At 44.8% G+C, this 27,715-nt stretch overlaps 1 protein-coding gene and 1 long non-coding RNA gene across 7 annotated transcripts in view; one reads left to right on the forward strand and one right to left on the reverse strand.

Moving 5' to 3' along the window:
- Positions 1-26,230, reverse strand: part of l1camb (L1 cell adhesion molecule, paralog b) — a 40,726-nt gene extending 14,496 nt beyond the window's left edge. For 3 of the 5 annotated variants that reach the window (XM_077018911.1, XM_077018912.1, XM_077018909.1), the window contains exons 1-7: positions 26,064-26,230; positions 6,909-7,215; positions 6,058-6,072; positions 5,752-5,854; positions 4,484-4,653; positions 3,129-3,251; positions 2,647-2,817 (exon numbers count right to left, since the gene is read on the reverse strand). In XM_077018911.1, the coding sequence (XP_076875026.1) occupies positions 2,647-2,817; positions 3,129-3,251; positions 4,484-4,653; positions 5,752-5,854; positions 6,058-6,072; positions 6,909-7,047 (721 nt within the window). In that variant the 5' untranslated portion in view covers positions 7,048-7,215; positions 26,064-26,230. The remainder of the gene's footprint in view (positions 1-2,646; positions 2,818-3,128; positions 3,252-4,483; positions 4,654-5,751; positions 5,855-6,057; positions 6,073-6,908; positions 7,216-26,063) is intronic. The other 2 variants (XM_077018910.1, XM_077018913.1) reach the window with 2 other exon arrangements.
- LOC143525235 (uncharacterized) lies at positions 1,031-21,596 on the forward strand. Of its 2 annotated transcripts, none has more exons than XR_013133593.1 (3): positions 1,031-1,118; positions 1,226-1,283; positions 21,108-21,596. It is a non-coding gene; the product is annotated as an uncharacterized LOC143525235 (long non-coding RNA). The 2 variants fall into 2 exon arrangements; XR_013133594.1 differs by lacking the exon at positions 21,108-21,596 and adding an exon at positions 1,696-1,906.
- Positions 26,231-27,715: the final 1,485 nt, after the last annotated feature.

Here is a 27,715-nt window from a genome sequence, read left to right on the forward strand (position 1 = left end):
GCGTTTGGTAGCGCATATCCAGTGTGTTTAACAAAGCCATGAAGCCGGGCTTGTTCACTATATTAACGGGCATCATATCTTTCACTATGAACTCCGTTACTGCCCGAGTTATTTCAGCGTGCCGCTTCGAATTATATCCATAAGGAGTTACACTTTCAAACGGTTCGGTCAGTGAACCCTGTCTGCTGGACCGCGGTCAAGCTATCCGCGCTTTCGCGATTCATCCGTGCTTTAAATCTTATTGCGCCTATATGCGTGATTTTACGGTATTTCGCTGCTCACCGCATACTAAAGCTGTATAAGCGCAGAGAAATACTTTGGCGTATTTGAAGATGCAGCACTGGTCGTTGGCATTTTAGCCTTACAAATATCATACGAGGCTTTGTGGTTATTTTTTAAAGCTGAAGGTTTGTAGTGTTACCTCGCGTCGTAGCAACAGTAGCAAGGCATGTTTTGCAGGGTACCTGACGTTGAGCAGCATTTTTTTAAAAGCCAAAGTAATTTCACACAACTTATGTGCTGCCCCTCTTTGGTATTAGACTTTCAGTTGTGTCAGCTTCTGTCGAGCCTGAAGCCATTGTGCAACAAGTTAAAGTGCGCTGTGTTAACTTCACTTCTCCACCTCCCTGCCTCCTGCTCGGGTTTGCTCCGTTCGTCCTCGGCTCGGCTCGCTCCCAAGTCACGTGACCAGTTTAAATCGCAGCCTGTGCGATTAGACAATCGCGTTTTAAAAAATCGCGAAATTATCGCAAATGCAATTAATCGTTCAGCCCTAGCGCTATGACTGTTTCACTACAGGGTACGTTTAGTCATACATTTTTTTGTCATTTGTGATCTTCCCTGCCAACATGAGAAATCTTAAAGATTTCATATACTAACTGGGTTGTAACATCGAACCCAAGAATTTTTGATTGCAAATATGGTTCATGCTATACAGCAGATTGTTAAGCAGACCAGTGAGCGTCTGAGAGAGTCACTTTTCAGACACCATGACGCCTTCAGCCGCAGAACTTCTCCGGTCCGCTGGAAGCAGGAGTTCAGTTTTAATTACAGCGAGATCAGTGAAGCAGCACTCTCCACGTGGGTCACCGCGTGTCACGTGGGACGCCACCTGTCACGTGAGTCTCTCTGTGTTGCTTGGGTCGCTTTGTGTCACACGGATCGCTGCTGGTTAGGATACGTGTCTGCAGTACTCATGTTTTTTTTATGTGGCAACTGTTGTCAGGTCCAGAGTCATGTGACAAGTTGAATTAAAACCCAAAGCTGGTTGGTCCAGCTCCTTGGTGAGTGTTGACTGTCATGTAATGTTTTCACGGGTCTAGCTACAACCGCAGGGTTAAACCACCACCACAACGCTTGTCCTTGTCATTACTGAAAAAGTGTTGTGGAGGTTCTCTCCATCTTTGTTGAAAATGAAAATGACATGATCACAAAGACAGTCATATTGTTATTCTATTGATCTCCAGTAGGGGTCAGTGTTCGAGTATTGGGCACTTTCTTTAACACTAGGTTCAGGGTTAGAGTAGTAAAGTAGTAAAGCAACATCTCCTGTTAACAAGTTGAGAAGTTTGTTACACCTGTGTCACTGGTGTTTTGAGAAACTTTCATCTCTTTTCTTGAAAAGCTCTTATGTGGAGATACAGTATTTGCTTGTTTGTTATTTGGTTCGAAATCTACCAGCACTTTCACTTTCAGGAGAAGTTTAGAACATGTTGGGGGACCTTCAGCACAAGAACTACAACCCAACCTCACTTGAAGAGACTATCAGCAACCTTCAAACCAAAGAGTGAAAAACCAGGTGATTTTAACCTGGTAATGCTACTCCAGTATTTTTAAACCAGAGGCTAATCTAATAGGGAACTGTGAGCGCAGACTGTGGTTTGGCTTTTTTGGGAAAGAGCTGAGAGGCTTGATTTGGACACCATTGACTATTTACATGTATATTAAAATAGTGAAGGGTTTGTTATTGTTTATCTACAGTTGCTATTGAATTGTCTTAATACATCTTGGCTTCACAGTGCGTGTTTGCAAATGTGTGTGTTATTATTAATTATTGGGTTTGATTGTCCCAGATTGAAAACTGCAAAGAACCTCCTTATATTTCATCCTGTGTATTTCATTTGGATTAGAAGGAGATGAAACACTAATTTGGTATTTCTTTTAGTGAACATTACAAGGACCACCATTTGATGATATGTTTAGATGGATGTTGTGAGTAAACAGAGTAAACGAGAGGACATATAATAATGAAGCAGCCCCATGTTGGAGGACAGCCATATCCTGACGCATCTGCCATCTTGGATCACATCCAAGACTTTATTCCATAACAAGACGATGCTGTGTTCAGAGGAGAAAGAAACAACCCAGTAATTCTCTTTTAGAAGAGAGTGGACACTTGTGTGAGTCCAGGGCAGGAGAGCATCTGTTGAACAGGACCACGCTCCCGCTGAGAATGGCCTTGCCTGTTATTGCTGATTTAATTATGTGTTGGGAAAGTCTCAGTAGAAACTCTACAATTAGTGTTATGAATCATAGCCAGTAAACCAGCCAATAAGCTACAATTAGTGTTCTGATTAGCAGCCAATGAGCTAGCAGTTCTGGGTGTTAGTAACGCATGTCAGGAGGTGGGACTGAGGTATCACTTACAGGAGAGGACCTTCAGGAAGATGGGCTCCTTGGGTAGGATGGTTCTGGCAGGCAGGTACCGCACGTTGCAGCTGTAGTCGTTTCTGGTGTCGTTAAGCAGTGTGTTGGCGAAGTACAGATTGGCGTCCAGGCCGATGATGACACGTTCACTCTGCTGAATGTGGAGCAGCTCTGGGGGATCAACAGACAGATGTTACATCAGACTGGACTGTAGTGGGGTCACACGGACGTGACCAGGGCAGGACTATAGCTAGCCTATGGGTTGGGTTAGGTTGGGGTTAAGGTTAGGGTTATGGGTAGGGTAGGGTAGGGTTAGGGTTAGGGTTATGGTAGGGGTAGGGTTGGGGTTATTGGTAGGGGTAGGTTAGGGTTAGGGTTGGGGTTGGGATTAGGGTTGGGGTTAGTGTTGGGGTTAGGTTAGGGTTGGGGTTGGGGTTAGGTTGGGGTTAGTGTTGGGTTAGCTAATGGGAAGATGAACTCACTCTTGTCCATCCAGTAGATCTGGGGAGTGACTGAACTTTTGGGGGGGTTGCAGGGCAGGACCACGCTGTCCCCCTCCGTCACTGTCTTGTGGACTCTCTTCTCTTTGGTCAAGGTGGGGGTGGCTGTGACACACACACACACACACACACACACACACACACATACACACTCATTAAGACGTTTCCCTCCTTTGTCAGATCTGAGCTCTAAATTACCCATATGTCCACTCAGAAGGGTTTCCTACATTCTTTCTCCTACAACCTCTGCTGAGTGACATCATGCCAGCCTTGCTACTAAGTAATGGTTGTCTTAGTGAAAAAGAGGCTGAGTCAGGTGTGGGTCCAGGTGCCATACCTGTGGCCACAGACAGTGGGCCATTGCATTTTTCCTCTATGGAGTCAACTAAACATCATGGTTAGTAGTGTTGGTGTTAGTAGTGTTGGTGGTGCTAGTGTTAGTAGTGCAGGTGTTAGTAGTATTAGTGGTGTTTGCGTTATTGGTGTTAGTAGTGTTGGTGGTGCTAGTGTTAGTAGTGCAGGTGTTAGTAGTATTAGTGGTGTTTGCGTTATTGGTGCTAGTGTTAGCGGTGCTAGTGTTAGTAGTGCAGGTGTTAGTAGTATTAGTGGTGTTTGCGTTATTGGTGCTAGTGTTAGCGGTGCTAGTGTTAGTAGTGCAGGTGTTAGTAGTACTAGTGGTGTTTGCGTTATTGGTGCTAGTGTTAGCGGTGCTAGTGTTAGTAGAGCAGGTGCTGGTGTTACTAGTGCAGGTGTTACTAGTGCAGGTGTTAGTAGTGCTAGTGTTTGTAGTGTTGGTGTTAGTAGTGTTGGTGGTGCTAGTGTTAGTAGTGCAGGTGTTAGTAGTATTAGTGGTGTTTGCGTTATTGGTGCTAGTGTTAGCGGTGCTAGTGTTAGTAGTGCAGGTGCTGGTGTTACTAGTGCAGGTGTTAGTAGTGCTAGTGTTTGTAGTGCAGGTGTTAGTAGTGTTGGTGCTGGTGTTAGTAGTGGTAGTGTTTGTAATGTTTCTGCAGTGACATTCTCTCATTTTTGGTGTTTTTTTAAGTTTTTCCTAACCCCAACTCTCTCTCCTGTACACATCAGCTAAAGCACTTGCACTACATGTGTTCATGTTCAGTAAGGACACGTTGGGACACACCCCACCACATACCCTTGCAGAAGATTTAGCTTTTAGTACATTAGCAAGTTAGCAGACTCAGCAGAGATCGTGCTAACAGGATTTCTCAAAGTCAGACAAATGTTCACTAATCACACAGATGTTTTATATATATGTGTATATATATAAAAGTGCGCAAAATGAGGAGGCCATGAGGAGGAGAGAGCAGGCGTTGGAGACTCACGCTCTGTAATGAGCTCGATCAGCTCGGACTCTGCCGTCCCCAGAGCATTGGACGCGTAGCACCGATATTTTCCCTGGTAAAACTTCAGATCGCTCTCGCTGTCTGCTGTTAGACTCCCGTTACTGAACAACTCGTCCCTGAAGAGCTTTCCATCCTTCACCCACCGATACCTACAAGACGACCAGAGACCAGACGCCACATCAGGATCCAACGGAGAGAGAGAGAGAGAGAGAGAGAGAGAGAGAGAGATAAAAGATAGATAAGATATAAGGTCATCAGTGAACACACATTTAGGAACAAGTGGACAACAGACAACAATCTACAGCATTATGAGGAAACCACAGATGAATAGTGGAAGCTGAAAGCTTTTTAAGTAAGCAGCAGATGAGTGGGCATGAATGTATGAAGAGACACAGTTTAGGGGCCTCAGCGCTAACAGACATGCAGCCCCAGGAGGAGTGGCGTGTGTGCGTGCGTGTGAGTGAGCGTGTGAGTGAGTGTGGCAGCTAATGATCCCACTCAGAGCACCGGGGATGGGTGTGAGTTTGTCTTGTTTTTCATATTGGTTACTAGTAGCATGAAAGGGCCTGGTTGACCTCTGAACTGCGTATATACCCCAGAACACCATGGCCAGGGACTGGCCTGGACTCTTATTGGCTAACACCCAGGGCTTGTTTTCTCTGAACAGGGCTTGTTTTCTCTGGACATGAACATGTATTTGCAGACGGTCACCCAACATCCGCTTAAGGCATTTTTCATCTTTGTTTTGCACTCATGTGGTCACCCATTAACTTGATAACAACCCGATACACAACAGCACAAAACACAACACATACACGGGAGTGCGAAGGTCACAAGGTTCAAACGTGTCGTTTAGACAAACAGCAGGCTGAGCCATTTAGACGAAAGGCAGACTGTGTAATTCAATTAACATTTTTGGCTTGGGTTTCTAATAAAGAGATGTGTATTGAGTGAGTGGTGATGGTGCAGTGGCCAGCAATCGTGACTCTCGTGAAGCTGACCGCGGCTTTTCCACGGTTGCCTGCTTCACAGACGGCAGCAGGTTTCACACTGAAACTAACTGCCCTCCGCAGATGGAGAGACCAGTTGCACCAGCAGACTGACTGGGGGACGTGGCATTATACAATGTAAATACTTTGCTTGCCCTGATCTTTCCACTTAGAAATGTTAAGGTGGACCAATAGATTGGAAACTGGCCGAAAGAGAGATTGATGGACACAGATGAGCACCAACGGGCCAAGACTTACCGGGGTGTGGGGGTGCCGCTGGCCTCACAGACCAGAGAAACGTCATCCAGGTGGAAGGCTGTGTAAGACTCCGTTTGGAACGTGATCACTGGAAGCTGTGTTACTACAGGGAGGGTTACACAGACGGTTACCAGTTACACACACGGTTACCAGTTACACAGCCTTGAATGTCTGAGGTGTAAAGGAGTGAAAAGTAGAACAGCTTTGTTATCACAGCTTTTGCTTTCAAAGTGAAACCAACCAAGAACCTTAAAATCAAAGTGAAAAAGCTCTGGATGCACCAGACACCAGAGCCAGGACACTTACGGCTGGGAGTCGAGTCTTTCAGACCACAAGAATGCAGAAGGGAAAAGAAGACAAAGACATGATGAACAGATCAGAACATCAGCACATGCAGTAATGACTCCCACGCCAGCGTGAAGAGGTGCTCAGATTAAACAGGCTCACAAACACAAGTGGTAGTGGATGCTGTAGTTCAGATATCACACGTAATGTTCATACTTTACTGTACACAACCACTTTTGCTATGGAACTGCACCAATGTGTACAGTGTATTGGTGCACTCATAAATTCATAAAACGTTAAACAAAGTTCCTGAGCCACAGTCCTGAAACGCACTGAACTACCACTGCTGGTAAGAGCAGCGAGGGTAATGATGAGTAGAAGCAGATTTAACCGCAGTTGCAAACTAAACATATTAAACTAATAATTAGATGTTAGTCATGATACTTAAAGAGTCCAGATGTCTGGGAACTCAGGAAAAGCCCACGAGTTTATGCACATGTTAAATATTCTCCCACTTGTGATTGTGAAATGACTGCAGATGAGATGCTATCTCTGATGTACCTGTAGCTGTCCAAGACAGGCTAATGCCCATCCAGTAGAGCAGTGTGTGTGTGATTGTGTTAGGTGTGCAGAGGGGCACATGGCACTCTAACAAACTACAGATCTTTTCAGCTTAGTTTCTCTGTGAGCTCTGGGCCCAAGCTGAGATGCTCCTAATGACAGATTTCTTCTGTCAAAAAAACATGTCACCCCCAAACCATGCAGGACGTTAACAAGTGTTCGCCGACATTGCTAAATGGAGAAGAGTCACAGATGCATGTTATATTTCACCCACGGCATGCAGCTCTACTCCAGGAAATAGGGAGACTCACAGCCTTTGGGTATCTGGATAGCTCCATATGTTTGTCCCACATAGGAAAGAAGAAGAAGAGGAAGAAGAATCTGAAGCTGAAGTCCATGGGCTCTTCCCTGCCCTCTAGTGGCTGCTGGTAGACACTGCTTTGGCGGCATTGTTCACTGTCCCATCAAATGAGCGTCCTGTGTTTCTCATACGTGTACTCGCTCACACTCTCACACACCCACTGCAGTGGTGTGTAAGTGTAGTTGTGTCTAGAGACAATTGGGTTTATACGAGGCAGAAGTGGGTCTTATCCGGTTCTGTTGGCCACGCCCCTTCTGCTGTGAAAAAGAACGGGGGCAGGGATGGAAGGATGGGAAGGGTGGAGCATAGAGAGACATAAAGAAAGGAGAAGAAAGGTGGAGCATAGAGAGACGGAGAAAAAGGGGTACAGAGAGGAACAGAATGCAGCCCACGTGGGATGGAAAAAGGAGGAGTGGAAAGAGGGCAAAGAGAATGAAGAATGACTTTCACCATGTATTCCATTATTAATTACATCATTATCATTTAGGATGTTGTAGAATTAACTAAACATCACTGAATGCTTTAATGGGCTCACTGATCACAGTGGTGATGACTGCAGTGTATGACATACAGGAACACTTTAGGAAACACACACAGAAAACACTCTCACTGCACCTCTACACACACACACACACACACACACACACACACAGAAAACAATCTCACTGCATCTCTACACACACAGAAAACACTCTCACTGTGCCTCTACACACACACACACACACACACACACACACACACACACACACACACACACACACACACAGAAAACACTCTCACTGCACCTCTACACACACAGAAAACACTCTCACTGTGCCTCTAGACAGACAGACACACACACACTCTCACACACACACACACACACACACACACACACACACACACACACACACACACACAGAAAACACTCTCACTGTGCCTCTACACACACACACACACACACACACACAGAAAGCACTCTCACTGCACCTCTACACACACAAAAAACACTCTCACTGTGCCTCTAGACACACACACACACACACACACACACACACACACACACACACACACACACACACACAGAAAACACTCTCACTGCATCTCTACACACACAGAAAACACTCTCACTGTGCCTCTACACACACACACACACACACACACACACACACACACACACACACAACACACACACACACACAGAAAACACTCTCACTGCACCTCTACACACACAGAAAACACTCTCACTGTGCCTCTAGACAGACAGACACACACACACTCTCACACACACACACACACACACACACACACACACACACACACACACACAGAAAACACTCTCACTGTGCCTCTACACACACACACACACACACAGAAAGCACTCTCACTGCACCTCTACACACACAAAAAACACTCTCACTGTGCCTCTAGACACACACACACACACACACACACACACACACACACACACAGAAAACACTCTCACTGCATCTCTACACACACAGAAAACACTCTCACTGTGCCTCTACACACACACACACACACACACACACACACACACACACACACACACACACACACACACACACACACACACACACACACACACACACACAGAAAACACTCTCACTGCACCTCTACACACACAGAAAACACTCTCACTGTGCCTCTAGACAGACAGACACACACACACTCTCTCACACACACACACACACACACACACACACACACACACACACACACACACACACACACACACACACACACAGAAAACACTCTCACTGTGCCTCTACACACACACACACACACACACACACACACACAGAAAGCACTCTCACTGCACCTCTACACACACAAAAAACACTCTCACTGTGCTTCTAGACACACACACACACACACACACAGAAAACACTCTCACTGTGCCTCTACACACACACACACACACACACACACACACACACACACACACACACACACACACACAGAAAATACTCTTGCTGTGCCTCTACACACACACACACACACACACACACACACACACACACACGCACACACTTTAAGTCTCTTATATTCGGATTGATTGGACAAAAGAAAACACTTAACCTGACTTGAGGAGAGACCAGCGCTCAATCACTTAAACTGATCTGAGGAGAGACCAGCGCTCATCATCTCAGTAAGCCTCTCTGAATAAGGGCTACTTGCTCTGAGATCAGCCTGGCCTTTCTCTGCTCCCTAGCCTCTGCCTCTAATGTTTCCTCATCCCTCCTGTCTTTCTCTGTCTCTGTCTCCCCATCCATCCTGTCTTTCTCTGTCTCTGTCTCCCCATCCCTCCTGTTTTTCTCTGTCTGTGTTCCCATCCCTCCTGTCTTTAATTAAGTGTTCATCATCACTTCCCACAGGACATTAGTTTCTTTTGCAGTCTTCTTATGCAAACATGGATGATGTTGTCTGGCACGTTGGAGATAAAGGTTCCGTCAGGCTTTCATAATCAGACCATCAGCGTAACAGGATTTTTGCTTTTACCATAATTCCCATTTAAGAAAATAGCTCTATTGATTTGATCCATAAAGGAGGTCACACTTACACATTGCTCTAGGCCCACACCGGTCAAGCAAATGTTATTTCCAAATGACATTGTGCTGGAAATGTCCAGGTGGGCTAAGTAATGAAGTCAGTGTTGACATCTGTGCCTCCTCATTCACACCCCCACAAAAACACCCTAATTACACGCCCATGTCCCCCGTCACCAGAGTGGCCACCCGCCTGCCAACCCCTGCTTTGAAGGACCCAATTCACATCACGTTCAATACAATGTTGTAGTCATTTACGACCTCTGAACCACACACAGTCTTCAATTCCCTGCTGAGAACATGCACACACCCTGGTCCCAGCACCAACCCTACCTGCCAGAGGAGATCTACCACCACTGGTGCCAGATCTATTACCCCCGAGAGGAGATCTACCACCACTGGTGCGAGATCTATTGCCTCCGAGAGGAGATCTATTGCCTCTGGTGTGAGATCTATTGCCTCCGAGAGGAGATCTATTGCCTCTGGTGTGAGATCTATTGCCTCTGGTGTGAGATCTATTACCCCCGAGAGGAAATCTACTGCCTCTTTAAGTTCTTCAACACAGTGGGACTCATGAGAAGCAGCTGCAGTATTAAATGTTTTTCTAGAGCTACACACACCAGTGGTCAGATTTATTTTCAGTCTGTGTCAAATCTTAAGCTCAGTAGAGTGGATCTGGATTTATTTATAAGATGAAGTCATGCTTGCCTGCACACACATTCCCATTACCATTGCTGCATTAGTGAGATAAGCTATGTGTGGGGGGGTGCCTACCCCCTGCCTAGAACCAAAAACACCTGGTCGTTTCTGCCTTAGGGGATGTTACAGACACACACACACACACACACACACACACACACACACACACACACACATACGTTACCATGTTAAATAAGCCAAATGTGGTGTTGAGGGAGTGTTGTGTGTGTGTGTGTGTGTGCGCGTGGGTGTGTGTGTATGTGTGTGTGTGTATATGTGAGAGGTAATGTTTGACTGTATGCACACCTTTCATTACTGGGACTTTGAGTGCATGTGTGCATGTGACAGTATGTGCATGCGTGTCCAGCTCATTAAATATTCACACACACCAGCTGTGCCACTGGGTAAAATGGGAGGGGGTGGGGACATGACTGCAGAGGGACAGAGGGAGAGGGAGGGGTCATTAATCTCTGCCCCGCCCCCGAGCCCCACCCCGACCCTCTCTTGAGACTCTCCGTCAGCAGAATGGTAGTGATGGAGACATAGAGGTGAACAGAGACAGACCGTGACGCACAGAGAATGGACAAAACAGAAGAGAAATCATTGTGTTGATAACCTTAACACACCCTTACACTCTATACACACCTTTCCCCCCTGAACTCTTATGGTGCTTCTGTGATATATGGTGGTAAGACACACTTATGCACAACTAAATTTATTAGTGTGAAGTTCAGCTAAAAGCAATATATCACAACACACACACACACACATGCACATAAACAATAGCTTTATAAAATCTCCAAGCACAACCCTAACAGTAAATCCTAATTTTCATTTGTTTTATTTTCACCTCTGTGTATTATACATATTCTGTGTATTACAATGTGCAGTAATTATGTATGTCGATTATTAGGTATGTATATTTTGGAATGCCCAGTGTGTGTTATGGCACTATTCCAAATTTAAATGGGCTTGCTGAATAACATATCCATGCATGGAGATCATTAATATGTAATGAAGCTGTCAGTCTGATGAAGTGACCTTGATTTGAAGGTTGAATGGGCCATGCAGGAGAACAATAACAGACCGCATGGTGTCATCAGTAACACTCCAAACATTGTCCCAGTTCTGTCCTCATGATTAAATCCTCCCACCAGTAATGCAGAAATAATAGAGCAAACACGATCAGACCCGATAACATTTGTGGCTGTCTTTAGTTTAGCTGTATGCTTTACTCTCAATCAGAAGGGCTGACGAGGTTCTGGGAGCAGATAGAAAGGGCTTCAGATGTTTCTAGCAGTAGGTACAGTTTCAGAATGTACTAGCCATGGTCATGATGTTTCTGTTGGTGTTTTCTGGTGGCAATTCTGATGTTTTTGTCATTGTGGTTTCCAGTGGTGGCTGCAGTGCGTCTGTCAGGATGTCCCCCGGATATATGGGGTGGTGTCTCTGGTGTCTTTCATTGTGCTGCTCTTCACCTGTCCTCTAAACGTCCCCTCTCTCCCCTGTGTATGTCAATTTTAATCCGCTCCTGTCTTATCTGTCCACCTCAGACTGATTGACTGCTTCCGATACAGTCCAGCTGTAGTTCACTGGACATGTCTCCTTCTCTGGCGCCTCCACTAACCCTTATAATCTGATCCTGTGTGTGTGTGTGTGTGTGTGTGTGTGTGTGTGTGTGTGTGCATGCATGTGCCTATGTGTGCATGTCTCTTTGTGTTTTTTTCTGTGTCAGTGGTGTTCTTTCCTTGTGCATCCCAGGAGTTGCATTTTTGATCCATGTCAGTGTTGAATCAGGCCCGTGAGTGGTGAATCAGACCCATGTGAGTGGTGAATCAGACCCATGTGAGTGGTGAATCAGACCCATGTGAGTGGTGAATCAGGCCCATGTCAGTGGTGAATCAGACCCATGTGAGTGTTGAATCAGGCCCATGTGAGTAGTGAATCACTAGTGTTTACTACATGATAACTCAACATGATAACACAGTACATGACAAACACACTTAACTGTTTGTTTAGTTAGTTTGCTAGTTTGTTTGTTTGTTTTGCTCTGCATCAACAGCCTGGAACTTTGTGCTTCATGCATCTGCCAATAATGTAAATGGGCAAGGCTTCCTGAGTGAAAGGTGACCCCCTCCCACATATAAACAGGAAACCAGAAACATCACATAGAGCAACTCCTTGTCTCTGTTGCCATGGCAACAGGACCTCCCTGGGTATCTCCTCACAGGAGACCCCCCCCCCTTCCACACACACACACATACAGACAAACGCACACACACACACACACACACACACACACACACACACACACACACACACACACACACACACAGACGAACGCACACAGCTCATTCATGTTCTTTTGGATGGGCACGGGCCTTTCAGAGGGCAGTGCATCTATCACAGTCTTTTACTGAACTTAAACCTTTACGGCCATAAGCACTCCCACACTTAACCAAGCCTCACCCGTCATACATACGGCCAAACGGGTTCCAGTAAAAGTGAAATATTGATGGTTGTCTGGCCATCGGCCAGATGGTTGTCTCCCATCTGGAGAGGCAGGCTGACGGAGGCGGAAACAGGGCCTAATGGGGTTATAGCATTAAACCGGACGGTCGTTAGGAGCAACCTCAACTTCTCTCTGTTTCCACTGTGCCATCTCTGTGCGTGCTGTGCCGTAACCGTGACCCTAAACCCGTTTTCTTGCATTTGAAGGAAAGGTGATATCCCTCCACTTAGCACGTCAGCGACACCCCCACTACTGCCTTGACCACACCCCCCACGTAGACCTCCTCCCAGGGGATGTCCTGTTACCATGGTGCCTGTGCTGCCTCAAACCAGTGGACCGGTATAAGTGGCCGTGTGTGTGTAATATATGCATGTGTGTGCATTTTTAGTGTCCTATGTATAGAAATATTGTATTTCTATAATTGTATGTACACTAACAATCAGCCTACGTTTCCTTTACTGAATCAAATGGATATCAGTTAAACGATGACCAAAAGTCAGGATATTCCAGTCTGTTGGAAAAACGGCTCATGTTTTCAAAGAAAACACAGGCTCAATGGCTATTCATCATTTTTATTTATCCAGCAGTTTTATTTATCCTGCCGATTTAGAAAGTCAAAGACTTTCTGCAGAAAGAAACTGAAAGAGCTTGCTAAGAAGTTCGTCCTAAGTGTCGGTCAGTCACAGGACCATCCTTCTGAGCTGCTCCTTCTGGTGATCACCCAAAACAGGGCCCGATGACACTACCCACCTCCTAAGTAGGTGTTTGATCTCCTCCTGGGTGGTGTCCTGAGGTGGGGAGGCCAGCTCTCAGCCTGAGTGTGCGGAGTATTTCCCCATTATGCCAACGCGAAGAACCCCCTCATTCTCTACCCCACTCCTGGGCCGGCTGGGTTTTAATGAGTCCCCAGCTCTCAGGGGACCCTTCCCACGATAACTTAATAACCATGCATAATCTTACGGCCCCAAGAGGGGCCCCGTGAACAGAAGCTGGGTTAAGATGAAGCATTCACTCATTGTGTCTCTCCTTCACCTCCCTCTTCATTAGGACAAGCTCCTCCATGACAGTCTACAACTGCACTAATTTCCCCCCAGCCTGTCACAACATGCTCCTTTCACTCTTTCAAAAGATGTATCATCATATCCTGCTAACAAAACGCTTCCTCCAGCTTTGACGAAGCAGCTTTGTTAAGAATTCATCAGAACCTCACGGATTAGACACTAGAGAAGGACCAGTTTCCCCGAAACAGATGTCAAGTGGATAAATACCCATCAATGATGCTTATCAAATAAACACAGGCTGTAACAATAGTAAAGTGAAACCAATGAAACCACATCCAAAAATGTAAAACAAGTAATGAAATTAACAATTACAGAATGTGAATCTTTTTTAATGAACAATTTTGACTGTAAACCCTTTTACAAAAAATCTTTTACAAATTTTTATATGTACACACACACACACACACACACACACACACACACACACACACACACACACACACAGAGAGTAAAATCCATGGCTCTATTGTCTCTCTGTTTCTGATTTAAGAATTTATGATGCCTCCGAATGAGCAGTCAGCTCTTGCCAAAGCAGTTCCTGGAAGTAGCAGATTATGTAAATGCATAATAACCCCCCCCCCCCCCCCCCCCCAGCCATCACCCACACCATCCTCCACCCACGCTCTTCCAGTGTCAGTGAGGGAGCTCCATCCACTCTCTGTATAACAGAGCCCCTCTCTCTGGCACGTCAGGCATATAATACAGTGTGCTCTCCTCCCCTGTCTCTGTCTCTTTCCCTCTCTCTCTCTCTTTCCCTCTCTCTCTCTCCACTCAAACAGTCCCTTGTCATGGTAGCAGCACTACAAAAACAAGTCAGTAAATCTGTCTTTGTCAACTTGAAGGGTTTCACTTAGCACTACAACCACTTCAGCAATAAAGTCTATTTGAAGGACGTTGAGCTGGCGTGACACTGGGCAGCAGATTGTTTATGTTTGTGAAAGACCTGGAGACTGTACAGGTGTAAAGGGCATGGGGTAATTAGGGACATTTATGACAGGAGTAGAGGAGTAACTGTGAAGGGCTGTGAGTATAGAGGAGTAACTGCAAAGTGCTGTGAGTATAGAGGAGTAACTGCGAAGTGCTGTGAGTATAGAGGAGTAACTGAAGTGCTGTGAGTATAGAGGAGTAACTGAAGTGCTGCGAGTATAGAGGAGTAACTGAAGTGCTGTGAGTATAGAGGAGCATTTGGACATGTGGCAGATGTTCAGAGCTGAAGTGCAGGCTAATGTGGCACATGACTACTTCCATAAGTGGCAGTGAAAACAAATAACATATATAATATTATTATTATTATTATATAGTGTAAGATGGCTCACTCGGGCAGTGACATTTTGCTGCAAGAGGTGCTGTGATTTCACTCAATCGTCTTGATTTCCCTCTGTCACTTCTGTTCTTTTTCTCTCTACATGTTCTTCCTTCCTCTCTTTCTCCCACTTCCTGTCTCCCTCCCTCTCTCCCTCCCTCCCTCTCTAAATGTAATAGTATCCAGGATGTATTCCTTTCCTTGTATCTGAGGTCAGAGAGCTCAGTGGTAAGATGTAAACTTCATGAAAGCAGTTTCTTTATACCAACGCCATTCTTCCTGTTCTCATTTAACCAGAAAAAATCAGATTCACATATTTACAACAGCTCAAAGGTGTCTTCTTTTGGGAAATTCATGGCTAGTAGGTTGACAGTGTGGATTATCATCTTTTCTTTTTCTGTTCTTTTTCTTTTCTTTTCTTCTCACATTAACCCTCCATCACCCCTTCCTCCATCCTCTCTTACTCCTGTAGATTTTGTCATCTTCTTTGAAGCGAAGACTACAGCACTCCGTCAGTCCTTATCCCCTGTTCCCAACCTTCCTACTAGTATTTCTAACCTATCACCCCTCTATTCCCTCTATGACCCCTCTATTCCCTCTATCTCCCCTCTATCCTCAGACAAGATACATCAACTTCTGACTTCCACCAATCCTACTACGTGCCCGCTGATTCCAATTCCTTCCACAAAAAATGTAGAGATCTCCTTTCATTTATCTCAGCAATCATCAACAACTCCTTAGTTTTGGGTCATGTACCTACCATGCTCAAGACGGCAAGGGTGGTACCAATGTTGAAAAAGCCAACACTTGACAGCTCGAACATAAGCAACTACAGACCGGTATCACTTCTTTCATTTCTATCAAAAACTCTGGAACGAGTGGTCTGTGACCAATTATCTCTCTTCCTCACTCAGAACCAACTCATGATCCCAATCAGTCTGGCAAACAGGCACACTCAACAGAAACGGCCCCCAAAGCAGTCACTGAGAAGCTCCATGCTGCCAAGGCTAACAAGCTACCATCAGTTTTAATTCTTCTGGATCTTACTGCAGCCTTTGACACGGTCAACCACAACATCCTCCTCTCTGTTCTTTCTAGCCTCAGTGTGACGGGCTCTGCTTGGAAATGGTTCCTGTCATATCTTGAAGACCGTTCCTATCAGGTAACATGGAGAGGATCTACATCCAATCCATGTAAACTCTCCACTGGAGTCCCCCAAGGCTCAGTCCTAGACCCTCTTCTCTTCACTTTATATACTCGTTTCCTTGGTGACATTATTTTGTCTCATGATATCTCCTATCATTGCAATGCTGATAACACCACCAACTCTCCGAATCTCAAGCATGGCTCGACTCGAAACTTCAGGCTTAAAGTCTCACGGAAGACAAAACTCCAGACTATTCTCTGTCCTGGCTCCAAGATGGTGGAATGATCATCCATTAGCTGCTCAGACTGCAGAGTCTCTTGCCATCTTCAAACGTAGACTGAACACTCACCTGTTTGTTGAATTCTTAAATGAGCACTAACTCAGTAGATAGCACTTGTTGTATTTGTTCTTAAATTGTATGTCTATCTGTCTATGGTTATTTGCGCTTCTTCAGCCTAACCCTGTGAGAAACCCGTTCAGTTTCCCACATTGTGTTTCCCATACTGCCACTGAACTCATTTACAGCAGCTTGAGATGAACAGTCGGGGGCCTCTGTCCGTCTGCCTGTCTGTCCTAATGTCCAGATGTTGGAAAGCCCTCAAGCTTACAATCTGCCACCAGTAAAATGTTGAAATCGTGGTGTTTGACACAGATCTGCAGAATTTCTGGAGAATTGCTGTTCGTACTGGAAGGATGTGAAGCACAAATAAATCTCTCTTCCTCCCACACTGGCTGCTGGGCACATCATTAAACACTGGGAGTGACTGAGACTGAATCTGCTCTGTGATCTTACTGAAATAAATATAAGGCAATGAAATTAAATGAACCAGTGTACAAAGAATTTGCAGGACTTAATGATTTAATATACAGTGTATTAAATATGCAGATTGTATGAGGGAGGTTAATAACATCTTCACAAATGACAAATTTTGAATATATATGCATTTGTGTGTGTGTGTGTGTGTGTGTGTGTGTGTGTGAGAGAGAGAGTCTGTGCGCAAGCGCATATGTGTAATGTGTATATGCCGCTCCCTCTTCTGCAGTCGCCATAGCAACCCTGTGACTCCTGCAGCACACGCAATTTTTCTTTTCACCATCCCCCAATCCTCCCAACCCCCACAGTCCACACCTCTTTTCCCTCTACCCCTCTCTTCCCCCTCTCTTCCTCCATCTCCCCCTCTCTCTCCATCCCTCCCTCCTCTCTCTCTTTCTCTCTCTCTCTTTCTCTGTCTGTATTCATAGGTACTTCCTTGTGGTATCTTCACCTACATGGGGCTGAACTGAACTGCAAGTCTGCCTCAGTGCTGATATCCTTTTTCACCACTGCCTCCATTACACAGGTTACATTTCAGTGTGCTACAGATTATTTAAACATAGGTGCTCCTAGAATTCTCCTTTCCTGCACAAGTTAGCATAGAATTTGGAGCAAATCAAAGAGCTTTCTAAGATGTTTTAGTGGGAATGTAACTTTCTAGGGGAACTTGTTAGCTATATCCGTTCTTGTTAGTTCTCGTTAGCTATACCCGCATCTCATGATTGGCTCACCAACATTGTTCTCAATCTGGTTCATTTTCAATATTATGTTATTACTGCAGCAATTTTCTTTAGACTTTTAATTTAAGAGGATATGAAATATTCATTAAATTTAATATGAATATAAAATATAATGTTCAGCAAAAGCATCATGGCTATTTGTTATTGCCATGGTATGAGCTATAAGTTTAATAACTCTTATACTGTAACTCACACCTGTTATGTCATAGCTGTTACATCAGACAATCATAATATATCTGTGTAATATGAGTGTGGTGGCTGTGGTACTTTGGTTAAATCTATTTATCTTCCTGTTCTTCCAGAACACTCTAGGTTTACATATCCTCTGTTAATAGTTGTCTTGTTTTAACCTTGTGTTGCACTGTGGTGCTGCATATACTTCCTGCCCTGCTTGTTTAAATTGTCCTGCTTGTTGCTAAACCGGACAGGTACAGTTTGGTTCTGTTTGTTGAGTGGCTTCTGGCTGTGTGCCAGGGTCTGGAAGCAGTGGCCATGGTTGGCAGAGGAGAGCACGCTGCTGTCAGTGAGGCAGGAATAAATTCAGCCCAACATTAGAAATATGAAGGGCCACATTTATCAAGCTTTTACCTCATGCAGGACCGCAAAGGATCTATCAATCTGTGTGTGTGTGTGTGTGTGTGTGTGTGTGTGTGTGTGTGTGTGTGTGGCATCACGATGGATTCCAAACTTATATTTCACATGGCAGGCAGTACTGATATTCACTGATATGTGATACGTGTGGTCTAATGTGCTGGTGTTGCTTAGAGATGAATTATCATTTGAAAGACAGATTGTTAGCAATGTGTTGCAGGGAGCACTGAGGTGAAGTCTACACCAGCAGGTAGTTTACACCGTTAGGTAGTCTACATCGGCAGGTAGTCTACACCAGCATAGGTCTACACCTGCAGGTAGTTTAAACCGGTAGGTAGTCCATACAAGCAGGTCGTCTACACTAGCAGGTAGTCTACATTGGTAGATAGTTTACACCGGCAGGTAGTCTACACTGGCAGGTAGTCCATACAAGCAGGTCGTCTACACTAGCAGGTAGTCTACATTGGTAGATAGTCTACACCAGCAGGTAGTCTACACCGGCAGGTAGTCCATACAAGCAGGTCGTCTACACTAGCAGGTAGTCTACACCAGCAGGTAGTCTACAGTGGCAGGTAATCTACAGCATTTGGGCATGAAGGTGAAGTCATCACAGACCTTAGTGCAGAAACAGTGGTCCTGCGCACCAACTCACACAGGCTGTAAAGAATGCAGGGAGCTGCTAAGCAGGACAGAGCAGGAGCACCAGAGAGATGCTGTTATTGCTGCATCTACAATCTCCGAACAAAAGAAACCAAACCCAGGGTTCTATATATACACCACAGCAGCTGGGTACCTGGGTAATGTGACAGCATCAGCAGAAGGAGGGAGAGATAGAGACCAAAAATACAGGGAAAGAGAGAATGGAGGAAGGGAGAGAGGGAGAGAGAGAGAGAGAGAGAGAGAGATAGAGAGAGAGAATACATTGATTTCCAGTAAGGCAGAAAAAAGATAAGAGTGGTGGACACAGCTGTGCTGTGTACATGAGTTAGAGAACATAAACACAAGCCCTCACCAGCTCGACGCGGGTCTACTCTGCTTTGAGCACACTACCAGCTGCTTTACGTGCCCTCACGCACAGCCCTGTCACTCGTGTGCTCACGCTGGTCTTTACCCTGTGTTTAAACACAAATGCTGTTTATGGTGGAATCATCTTACAGGTACCACGACTGTAGTCGTTTTGGAAGACACTGAAGATTTAGGGCACTACTTTATCTGATGTTTATACTTTACCTTCTAGATCAAGTAAAGAATGGTTGGTTTTGTAAAGTACTCCGGATATCAGCATCTCATATTTAAAGTAAAAATGCCCATATGCCCTCTTTTATATGATACTCTGTGCTGACAACTTCTGATCTGAAGCCTTTTATATGAAACTTTCTGTGATAGTGTTACAGCTGTAAGCATAAGCCACAAGGACTGAACCCTTAGACTTTTATTTTGGTAAGCAGGTCCAAATAAGACATTCTTTTAGAAAAAAGATCCTGTAGTAAGTTTTTAAGTATGATGTTCATTATTTTATTAATTTAATTTGTTTAGCCCTATACATATGGACAGAAGAGAGGTAATCATAAGTAAATCAGTAAAGGTATCACCATGTGAAGTAAAAGCTATAATTACAGGCTTCAAGTCATCTCATGGTCCCACGTGTTCAAAACAGACTGCATATCTTTAAAATAAGTGCTCTGCCTTTATTCTAAACTCTCTCATCCTGCTGCAAAGGGTCACAGCGTTTCTTTTAATCTCACAGCATTTAAATAGTAATTGTGTGATGTGTGAGGAACTGAACGTAGCAAACACTGAACATAGCAAACACTGAATGTAGCAAATACTAAATGTAGCAAACACTGACCGTAGCAAACACGTGTAGGACTCACAAAGATGAGCACAGGACAGGACAGCCTTACACACTACATACTAAACACACAACAATCTCTCCATGTAACACATTAGACTGACGAGACAGGTGAAAATGTACACAAACAGCCACACCCACAGGAAGTACATATATAGACGCAGACTACACATACACATGCCCTTAGGGAGGGGTCTGGGGCTGTAACGTGACAAATTAATGTTCCCTCCTCAGAGCTGTTTACAACAAAGGATCCATTTAGTGAGTAAAACACATTTTGTCACTGGAACATTTTTTAAATAAACTGTTCTGAGTTTTGCTTGCGTTCTGTATATTTGTTCTCAAATTTATATGTATATGAGAAAAGAAAATACAACCAAAGAGTGCAAAGAATTTGTTTTGCCTGTAAAAGAGCATCACGTCTTGAGGGAAAGAGTAAAGTCCCAGAAATCAGGACACATCACTTCAGTCAAGACACATCACAGCATTCAGGACACATCACAGCATTCAGGACACATCACTGCAGTCAGGACACATAACATCAGTCAGGACACATCACTGCAGTCAGAACACATCAGGACACCATGTCCTCATACACCTCGTCACAAGGTACCCATGTACCTGTTATTACATGGGTCTCTTCACATAACTACACTACAGATTCTCACTAATCACAGTCTCAGCTCATGATGTGCCTGGGATGTGTTTGCCATCGTAGTATAAACGTGAATCTTATTTCCCTTCATAGGATTTATATAAACAAGCAGTATGATAGGATTATGAATGACTGTCTTGATAAGATGACAAAATGACAGGTGTTTGTTGGTGTGGGACTTGCTTCCTGTATAAATGAAACTGTCTATCATTCTTTTGGTCTTCAGAGAACCCCAGTAAGAGACGAGGGCATACAGATGGAGGACTCAGGGTTGAGACGACTGCTGTCACCTGATAGCCAGCAGGCCCGCTGAGCCTCTGCTCAGATGTGAACTGGCCTAACCCGGCACCACTGCCATAACCTGCGCTTACACACACAGCAGGCAAAGGCTGAGAGACATACAGAAGGTCTTGAGTCCTGCATCTGTGGCCACAACAACTCAAAACCCACAGACAACAAGGCTCACAAACAGCTTTATATGGACTGGATGAACCCATTAAGAGTATCTGGCTGGGAAAAGCCTAATTTGGACATTTAAATGCTAATAAATGCTTGCAAGCCAAATGAACTGACCAATTAAAATCCATAAGCACACATGTGGGCATTGAATTTCATCTAATTGTCTACCCGGCTCTTATAGCTAAATTGAAAGTTAAAATCTTTTAAACTGTGTCTTCACTATAATAGGGTGAATGCCTGTTCCATGAGAGGCTAATAATTGGAACAGACAACTGGGGGTGGGGGTGGGGTGGGGGGGGTAATTTGTTTGGGTTTTGGGTTATATATTAGAGTATATATATATTTAATATATTTGTATTTCATATTGTATTTTTAAAGAAATGTCCTTTCTTTAAAATTGGCACCACCAGCAATGAGTCGGGAGTGTGTACTCTTGGGACAATGGTTTGGGCCAACTATATAAATGGCTGAGCTTGAGAGATTTGATGTCAGACAGACAGATGATGCCTAAAGAGCCGTTATTGAAGTGCCGAGTATGCCTGTTTCAATAATATAGTGCCATGTCAGTAACGAAGGTTTTCATGAAGGGAGTTCTAGTGTATTTGCTTCATGTTGGTTTGTTTATTTAGTAATTAGTTTATATAGTTTATTTGGATTTGATTTGGGGAGGGGGGGGGCAGAGTAAGAATCTGAGTACTCACTCAGGGAAAGTGTGATTGGAAATTTGGGGGACAAATAATACACAACTACGGTGCGTACATTTCCATGATGGCTCCCGTCTCAGTTCCTCCTGCGGTCATCCGGTAACATTCACATTTAACATGTGCTGTACTGGTGTGTAATGTAACATGTGCTGTACTGGTGTGTAATGTAACATGTGCTGTACTGTAATGTAATGTAACATGTGCTGTACTGGTGTGTAATGTAACATGTGCTGTACTGTAATGTAATGTAACATGTGCTGTACTGGTGTGTAATGTAACATGTGCTGTACTGGTGTGTAATGTAACATGTGCTGTACTGTAATGTAATGTAACATGTGCTGTACTGGTGTGTAATGTAACATGTGCTGTACTGGTGTGTAATGTAACATGTGCTGTACTGGTGTGTAATGCCTCTGTGTAACGCATTAGTGTTGCCACGATGACACATGATGTTTTGTTTTCTTCGTCAGACGTTCCGTTAAATTAAAAGACATTTCCTCAGTATGTCCACCCAGTATATCAGAGGTGGACATCGCAGGTTCAGAAAGTAAAAGTCCTCACCAAGATTTTGCTCAGGCTTCCTGGATTGTGTTGATTCCACTAATTTTACCTGGATTGCACTAATTAGAAGCTTGAGTAAAATCATGGGAAGGAGTTTTACTTTCTGAACCTGGAATGTCCATCTCTGCAGTATATCCAACCAGTATGTCCACCTAGTATATCTACCCAATATGTCCACCCAGTATATCCACCCAGTATATCTACCCAGTATATCCACCCAGTATGTCCACCCAGTATGTCCACCCAGTATATCCACCCAGTATGTCCACCCAGTATATCCACCCAGTATATCCACCCAGTATGTCCACCCAGTATGTCCACCCAGTATATCCACCCAGTATATCTACCCAGTATGTCCACCCAGTATATCCACCCAGTATGTCCACCCAGTATGTCCACCCAGTATATCCACCCAGTATGTCCACCCAGTATGTCCACCCAGTATATCTACCCAGTATGTCCACCCAGTATGTCCACCCAGTATATCCACCCAGTATGTCCACCCAGTATATCCACCCAGTATATCCACCCAGTATATCTACCCAGTATGTCCACCCAGTATGTCCACCCAGTATGTCCACCCAGTATATCCACCCAGTATGTCCACCCAGTGTCAGAGTCCTTCTCACTCTTCTGCTTCCACTACAGACTCTCCTTCTTATGCTCTCTCTCTCTCTCTCTCTCTCTCTCTCTCTCTCTCTCTCACACACACACACACACACACTTGTTTATAGTGAATTAAATGTCAATGAGGAAATAGCTCAACCCCTTGTTTCAAACAAAAGGACCCTCTGCTGCTGCAGTCTGTATCTGTACCACACACACACACACACACACACACACACACACACACACACACAAAGAGCATATAGAATGGCATGGAACCCTAGCCCAAAAACCTAAAATGGCTTTCTTAAAAAGAGAAAACAAAAATTGAGCAGATAAGCAAACAGCACACACACCCCTGCACACACACCCCTGGACACACACCCCCCTGCACACACACCCCTGTACACACACCCCCCTGCACACACACCCCTGCGCACACACCCCTGCACACATGCCCACAAACACCTGCTCACACACGCCTGCACACCTGCGCACACACACCTACACACACACTGCTGTAAGGTGTCAGTGTGTGGATAGGTGCACCCCAGGGTTCTGAGGTGAGTAAGTCACTCGACCCTGCTCTGCAGAAGGAGTGTGTGTCCCTGGAGCTCCGTGTCCTCTCCTGAGGGTGTGCAATTAAACCCAGGCACTCTACACCTTCACCTCAAAACACTGATGTGCACTGCATGTATACACATGGCTGGATAGCAACCAAACACTGGGAGATTTAGTTAACTGCTAAATTAGCAGATAACAGAATGTTTTAAAAATCATTCAATCTAAACAAGAATAACAACAATAATAATAATAATAATATGAAACATGCACATGAGAATGAATACTACATCATGGTTCACTGGACCCCCCATTAAGCTACGGTTGCCAGAGCTTCTAATGTTCTAATGCAACTTCCACATCCACTGACTTCCCCATCTTACAAATGATTGAAAAAGGGAATTGCCGATTATCATTTATTGGTGCTTTAATGCAAGCAAGAATGTTTTGTGATGTTTTATATGAAACCAAAGATCTGTTTCAACAGGCAAAGATGGAGACAGAGAGAGAATTCCTCCCATATTTCACTATAAAGACCTCATTCTGTTTGGAGAAGAAAGAGGAGACAGACTCAGAGAGAGAGAGAGACAGAGAGAGAGAGAGAGATTGAATTAGTCGAATACAAAGATGGGGAAAAAACATTTGAGATGAAAAGCGAGAAGGAAAAAGAAGAAAAGGCGGAAATTCAGGATGTGGGTAATCCTGAGAAATGTTGAACACTGCTGGTGAAGTTCTCCCTATGTGCCTCTCACCCAGGGGCCAGGGACCAGGCCAGCCAAATACCCATAACTGCAAACATTTCAAAGTGAACTGAGATTACAACAATGCCACCCCCAGGCAGTGTACCCTGTACAACAGTATTTGTCTTAAGTAATCTTCCCTGCAACACACACACACACGCCCTGCATGACACTACATATGACTATAATGATCCTTACAGCTGAATGCTGTTATTAACCCTCATACAACGTTCATAATCCTCTGTCACACTGACTACTCATGTTCAACATTAAACACCTGATCATATTAATCATGTAAGTCTGCACTTACAGTAAGTCTCTATTATATTCTGCATCTACAAATTCCACTTTACACAGGATATATGTGTGTGTGCATTCGAACTTCTGTATAATTTAAAGCTATAACAGGTACAAAGTTGTTAACTGGTACAGGAGAAATAAAAGACCACCTATGTTAGCATGAGCATGTACTATATAATACTTTATAATACTTTGAAGGAATTCCAGCACAATCTTGATTGCTATATGGAAACATTATGTGCTGTACAGATGTGGTCGTTATGGATGATATGATAATTATGGATGGATGATGAGTGTTATGATCATTAGCCCTATTGTGTGACTGTGTCATGGTCCATTACTGTTCATTTAGACATAGAAGCAAAACTAAACACACACACACACACACACACACACACACACACACACACACACACACACACCGTCTGAAGAAATCCATGTCTGACACTGAATTCACTGATATTTACTGCTTTGCCCTTTGGATAAACACATATAACACATTCTACATTTTTGTAGGGATACTGGTCTATTGACTAGATTTTGGTACTCAAACATCTTCAAGTGTGGCACACTGAATATGAATATTTTCTGTATTATTTACCAGCCACACATGCACATTAGATGGTGAAGATGCTAACACATACAGTAGCACAGGCCATAAATCAAACAGAATCAGAGCTGGGACACCTCTCGGCTGTCTGAAACCTCACGTTATGTAGCAGTTCATTAATTATTTAGCTTCTGTACCTCCTGGTGTGACGGGACATCAGGTCGTAAACACTGACCTGCTCATACACTGCCTCGTTCCACCGTTCTTAACCAGCCAAAGTCACGCTAGCGTAAGGAGGCTCCTCTCCCCTCCTGCAGGAGGTGTGGTCCTGCTCTCCCTGTCATCACCGCCAGAGCCATCATGTCTGTCTGGCTACGCGTCTCCACCCAGCCGCACTGTGGTCCTCACTGTTCGCTCCCTAATTTCAGACAGAAATCTCCTAATATCTTTATGAGTGATCTAGAATAGTGATGCTCACTGCTCGCAAACACACCTCAGAGGTGTTGGTTGACATACTTCTCCTTGTGAGGAGGGTGGGGTTCCATCATGCGCACACACACACGCTCGCATGCACGCACACACACACACACACACACACACACACACCACACTCATACAGTTACACACAAAACCCACAAACCACTCACACATCCATTGTTCAATCCTTAGGCATTTATCGGAGTGATTATAACGGCTCTTACCTTCGCAGGTATAGATGGAGCTCAGTAACACTTTCCTCTTGTTAGTGTGACACACCTTTCTCTCTCCCTCTTTCTCGGTCTCTCTCTCTCTCTCTCTCTCTCTCTCTTTCCTCCTGCTTCTACTATCCAATGGTTGGATTGCTACCTTCTGCTCTGATGCTGCAGTGATGGAAAAAAAAGCCCTCCCCTCCCTCGCTCCCTCCCTCTCTCTTTCCCTCCCTCTCCCTGTCTCTCTCTCTAGCATCCTTCTGTCCTCCCTCTGTCTATCCCATATTCTGATTCGCTTTTTGTAGAGATGACATCACCTCTTCCTGAGTGGTTCCCCCTCCCTCGCTTTCTGTCTCTCCTCTTCTCTTTGTACCAGTGGCCCCTCCCTTCTCTCTCTCTCTCCCTCTCTCTCTCTCTCTCTGCTGCCTTCTGCTATGAGGAGGCTCCAACAGTTCTTTGATCATGTAAATCTAATATATTTTTATGCACAATTATTCTTTATCCTGTATATTTTCTTTTGCTGCTTAAAAATGTTGACACTCTACTCTAATTTATTTCAGCAATTTATTTCTCTAGTGCTCCTCCATTTGTGAACATGAACAGAGACCAAATGCACCACATTATGTGTGTGTATATACATATATATAAAAAAAAACAGTTACTCTTCATTAGTGTGGTAGAAATAACATTGTCACATCAGAACATGAATGAGTCACCACAATGATACGTAGGCAGACACAGGGCAGCGGTGTGCAGACCCCCTGACCACACCCACCCACTCTCTCCTGCACTGTCTGACTCAGACAGATGGACACAGGGACAGATGGACACAGGGACGGGGCTCAGAGGGGTGATGCTGACTGGCTTTGTTGTTCGCTGGTCCAGTCTCCGTGCGTCAGAGTGAACGCGCAGAAGACCCAGTGAGGGGTCGCGACCCTCTATTAACCGCTGGGCTGGAAATGTCATAGCGGGGCTGGGGGGTGGTTGGATGGGTGGGGGTCGTGTTCTGGGGGTGGTTGGTTGGGGTGGGGGTCGTGTTGTTCACAGACCACACCCCGTGTCTGCTGCTGGCCTCCGGTAAGTCTGACGCAGAAGGCAAAATACTTGTTTGGTTCTGTGACTCACCCAGTGCTGCTGCTTTTCTCATCTCGTCTCGTCCTCTGCTCGTCTGTCTCACAAAAAACTCCCTTTTGAATTGAATTTTTGAATTGAATGGATTTCTGAATTGAGTTGTCATGCCAGCCAGACTGGCGTGACATTACCCTGTGACTACGTGTCCGGCTGTATATTTATGCCTCTCCTCTAACCCCACCCTGCTTTCTTCACTCACCATAAAATGAGCAGGTCAGACCAATCAATAGCTACAGAGATCACCAGACATGATGGCACAGACAGAGCACTAACTCTGATGGCCTAACTCCCTCAGATGTTTCCACAGCTTGTGTCCTTGACCTGGGTCACACGCCGTCTATCACAACAGGCTTGTTTTGTGTGGCCGTGACAGTGCGACGTAGCTACGTCTACTTTGTGGCGCTGTAGTGAAGCGGGCGTCAGAGTGACAGCTTCTGGACTGGGCGCTGGTAAATCCTGCCCGTCATCTGTCTGTCCTGCTGTCTGCTTCCCCCCCATGAAGTCAGGTCTGCAGGCAGAGTGACTCAGCAGAG

Source organism: Brachyhypopomus gauderio, chromosome 10, assembly GCF_052324685.1.
Source record: "Brachyhypopomus gauderio isolate BG-103 chromosome 10, BGAUD_0.2, whole genome shotgun sequence".
In the NCBI taxonomy this organism is placed as follows: domain Eukaryota; kingdom Metazoa; phylum Chordata; class Actinopteri; order Gymnotiformes; family Hypopomidae; genus Brachyhypopomus; species Brachyhypopomus gauderio.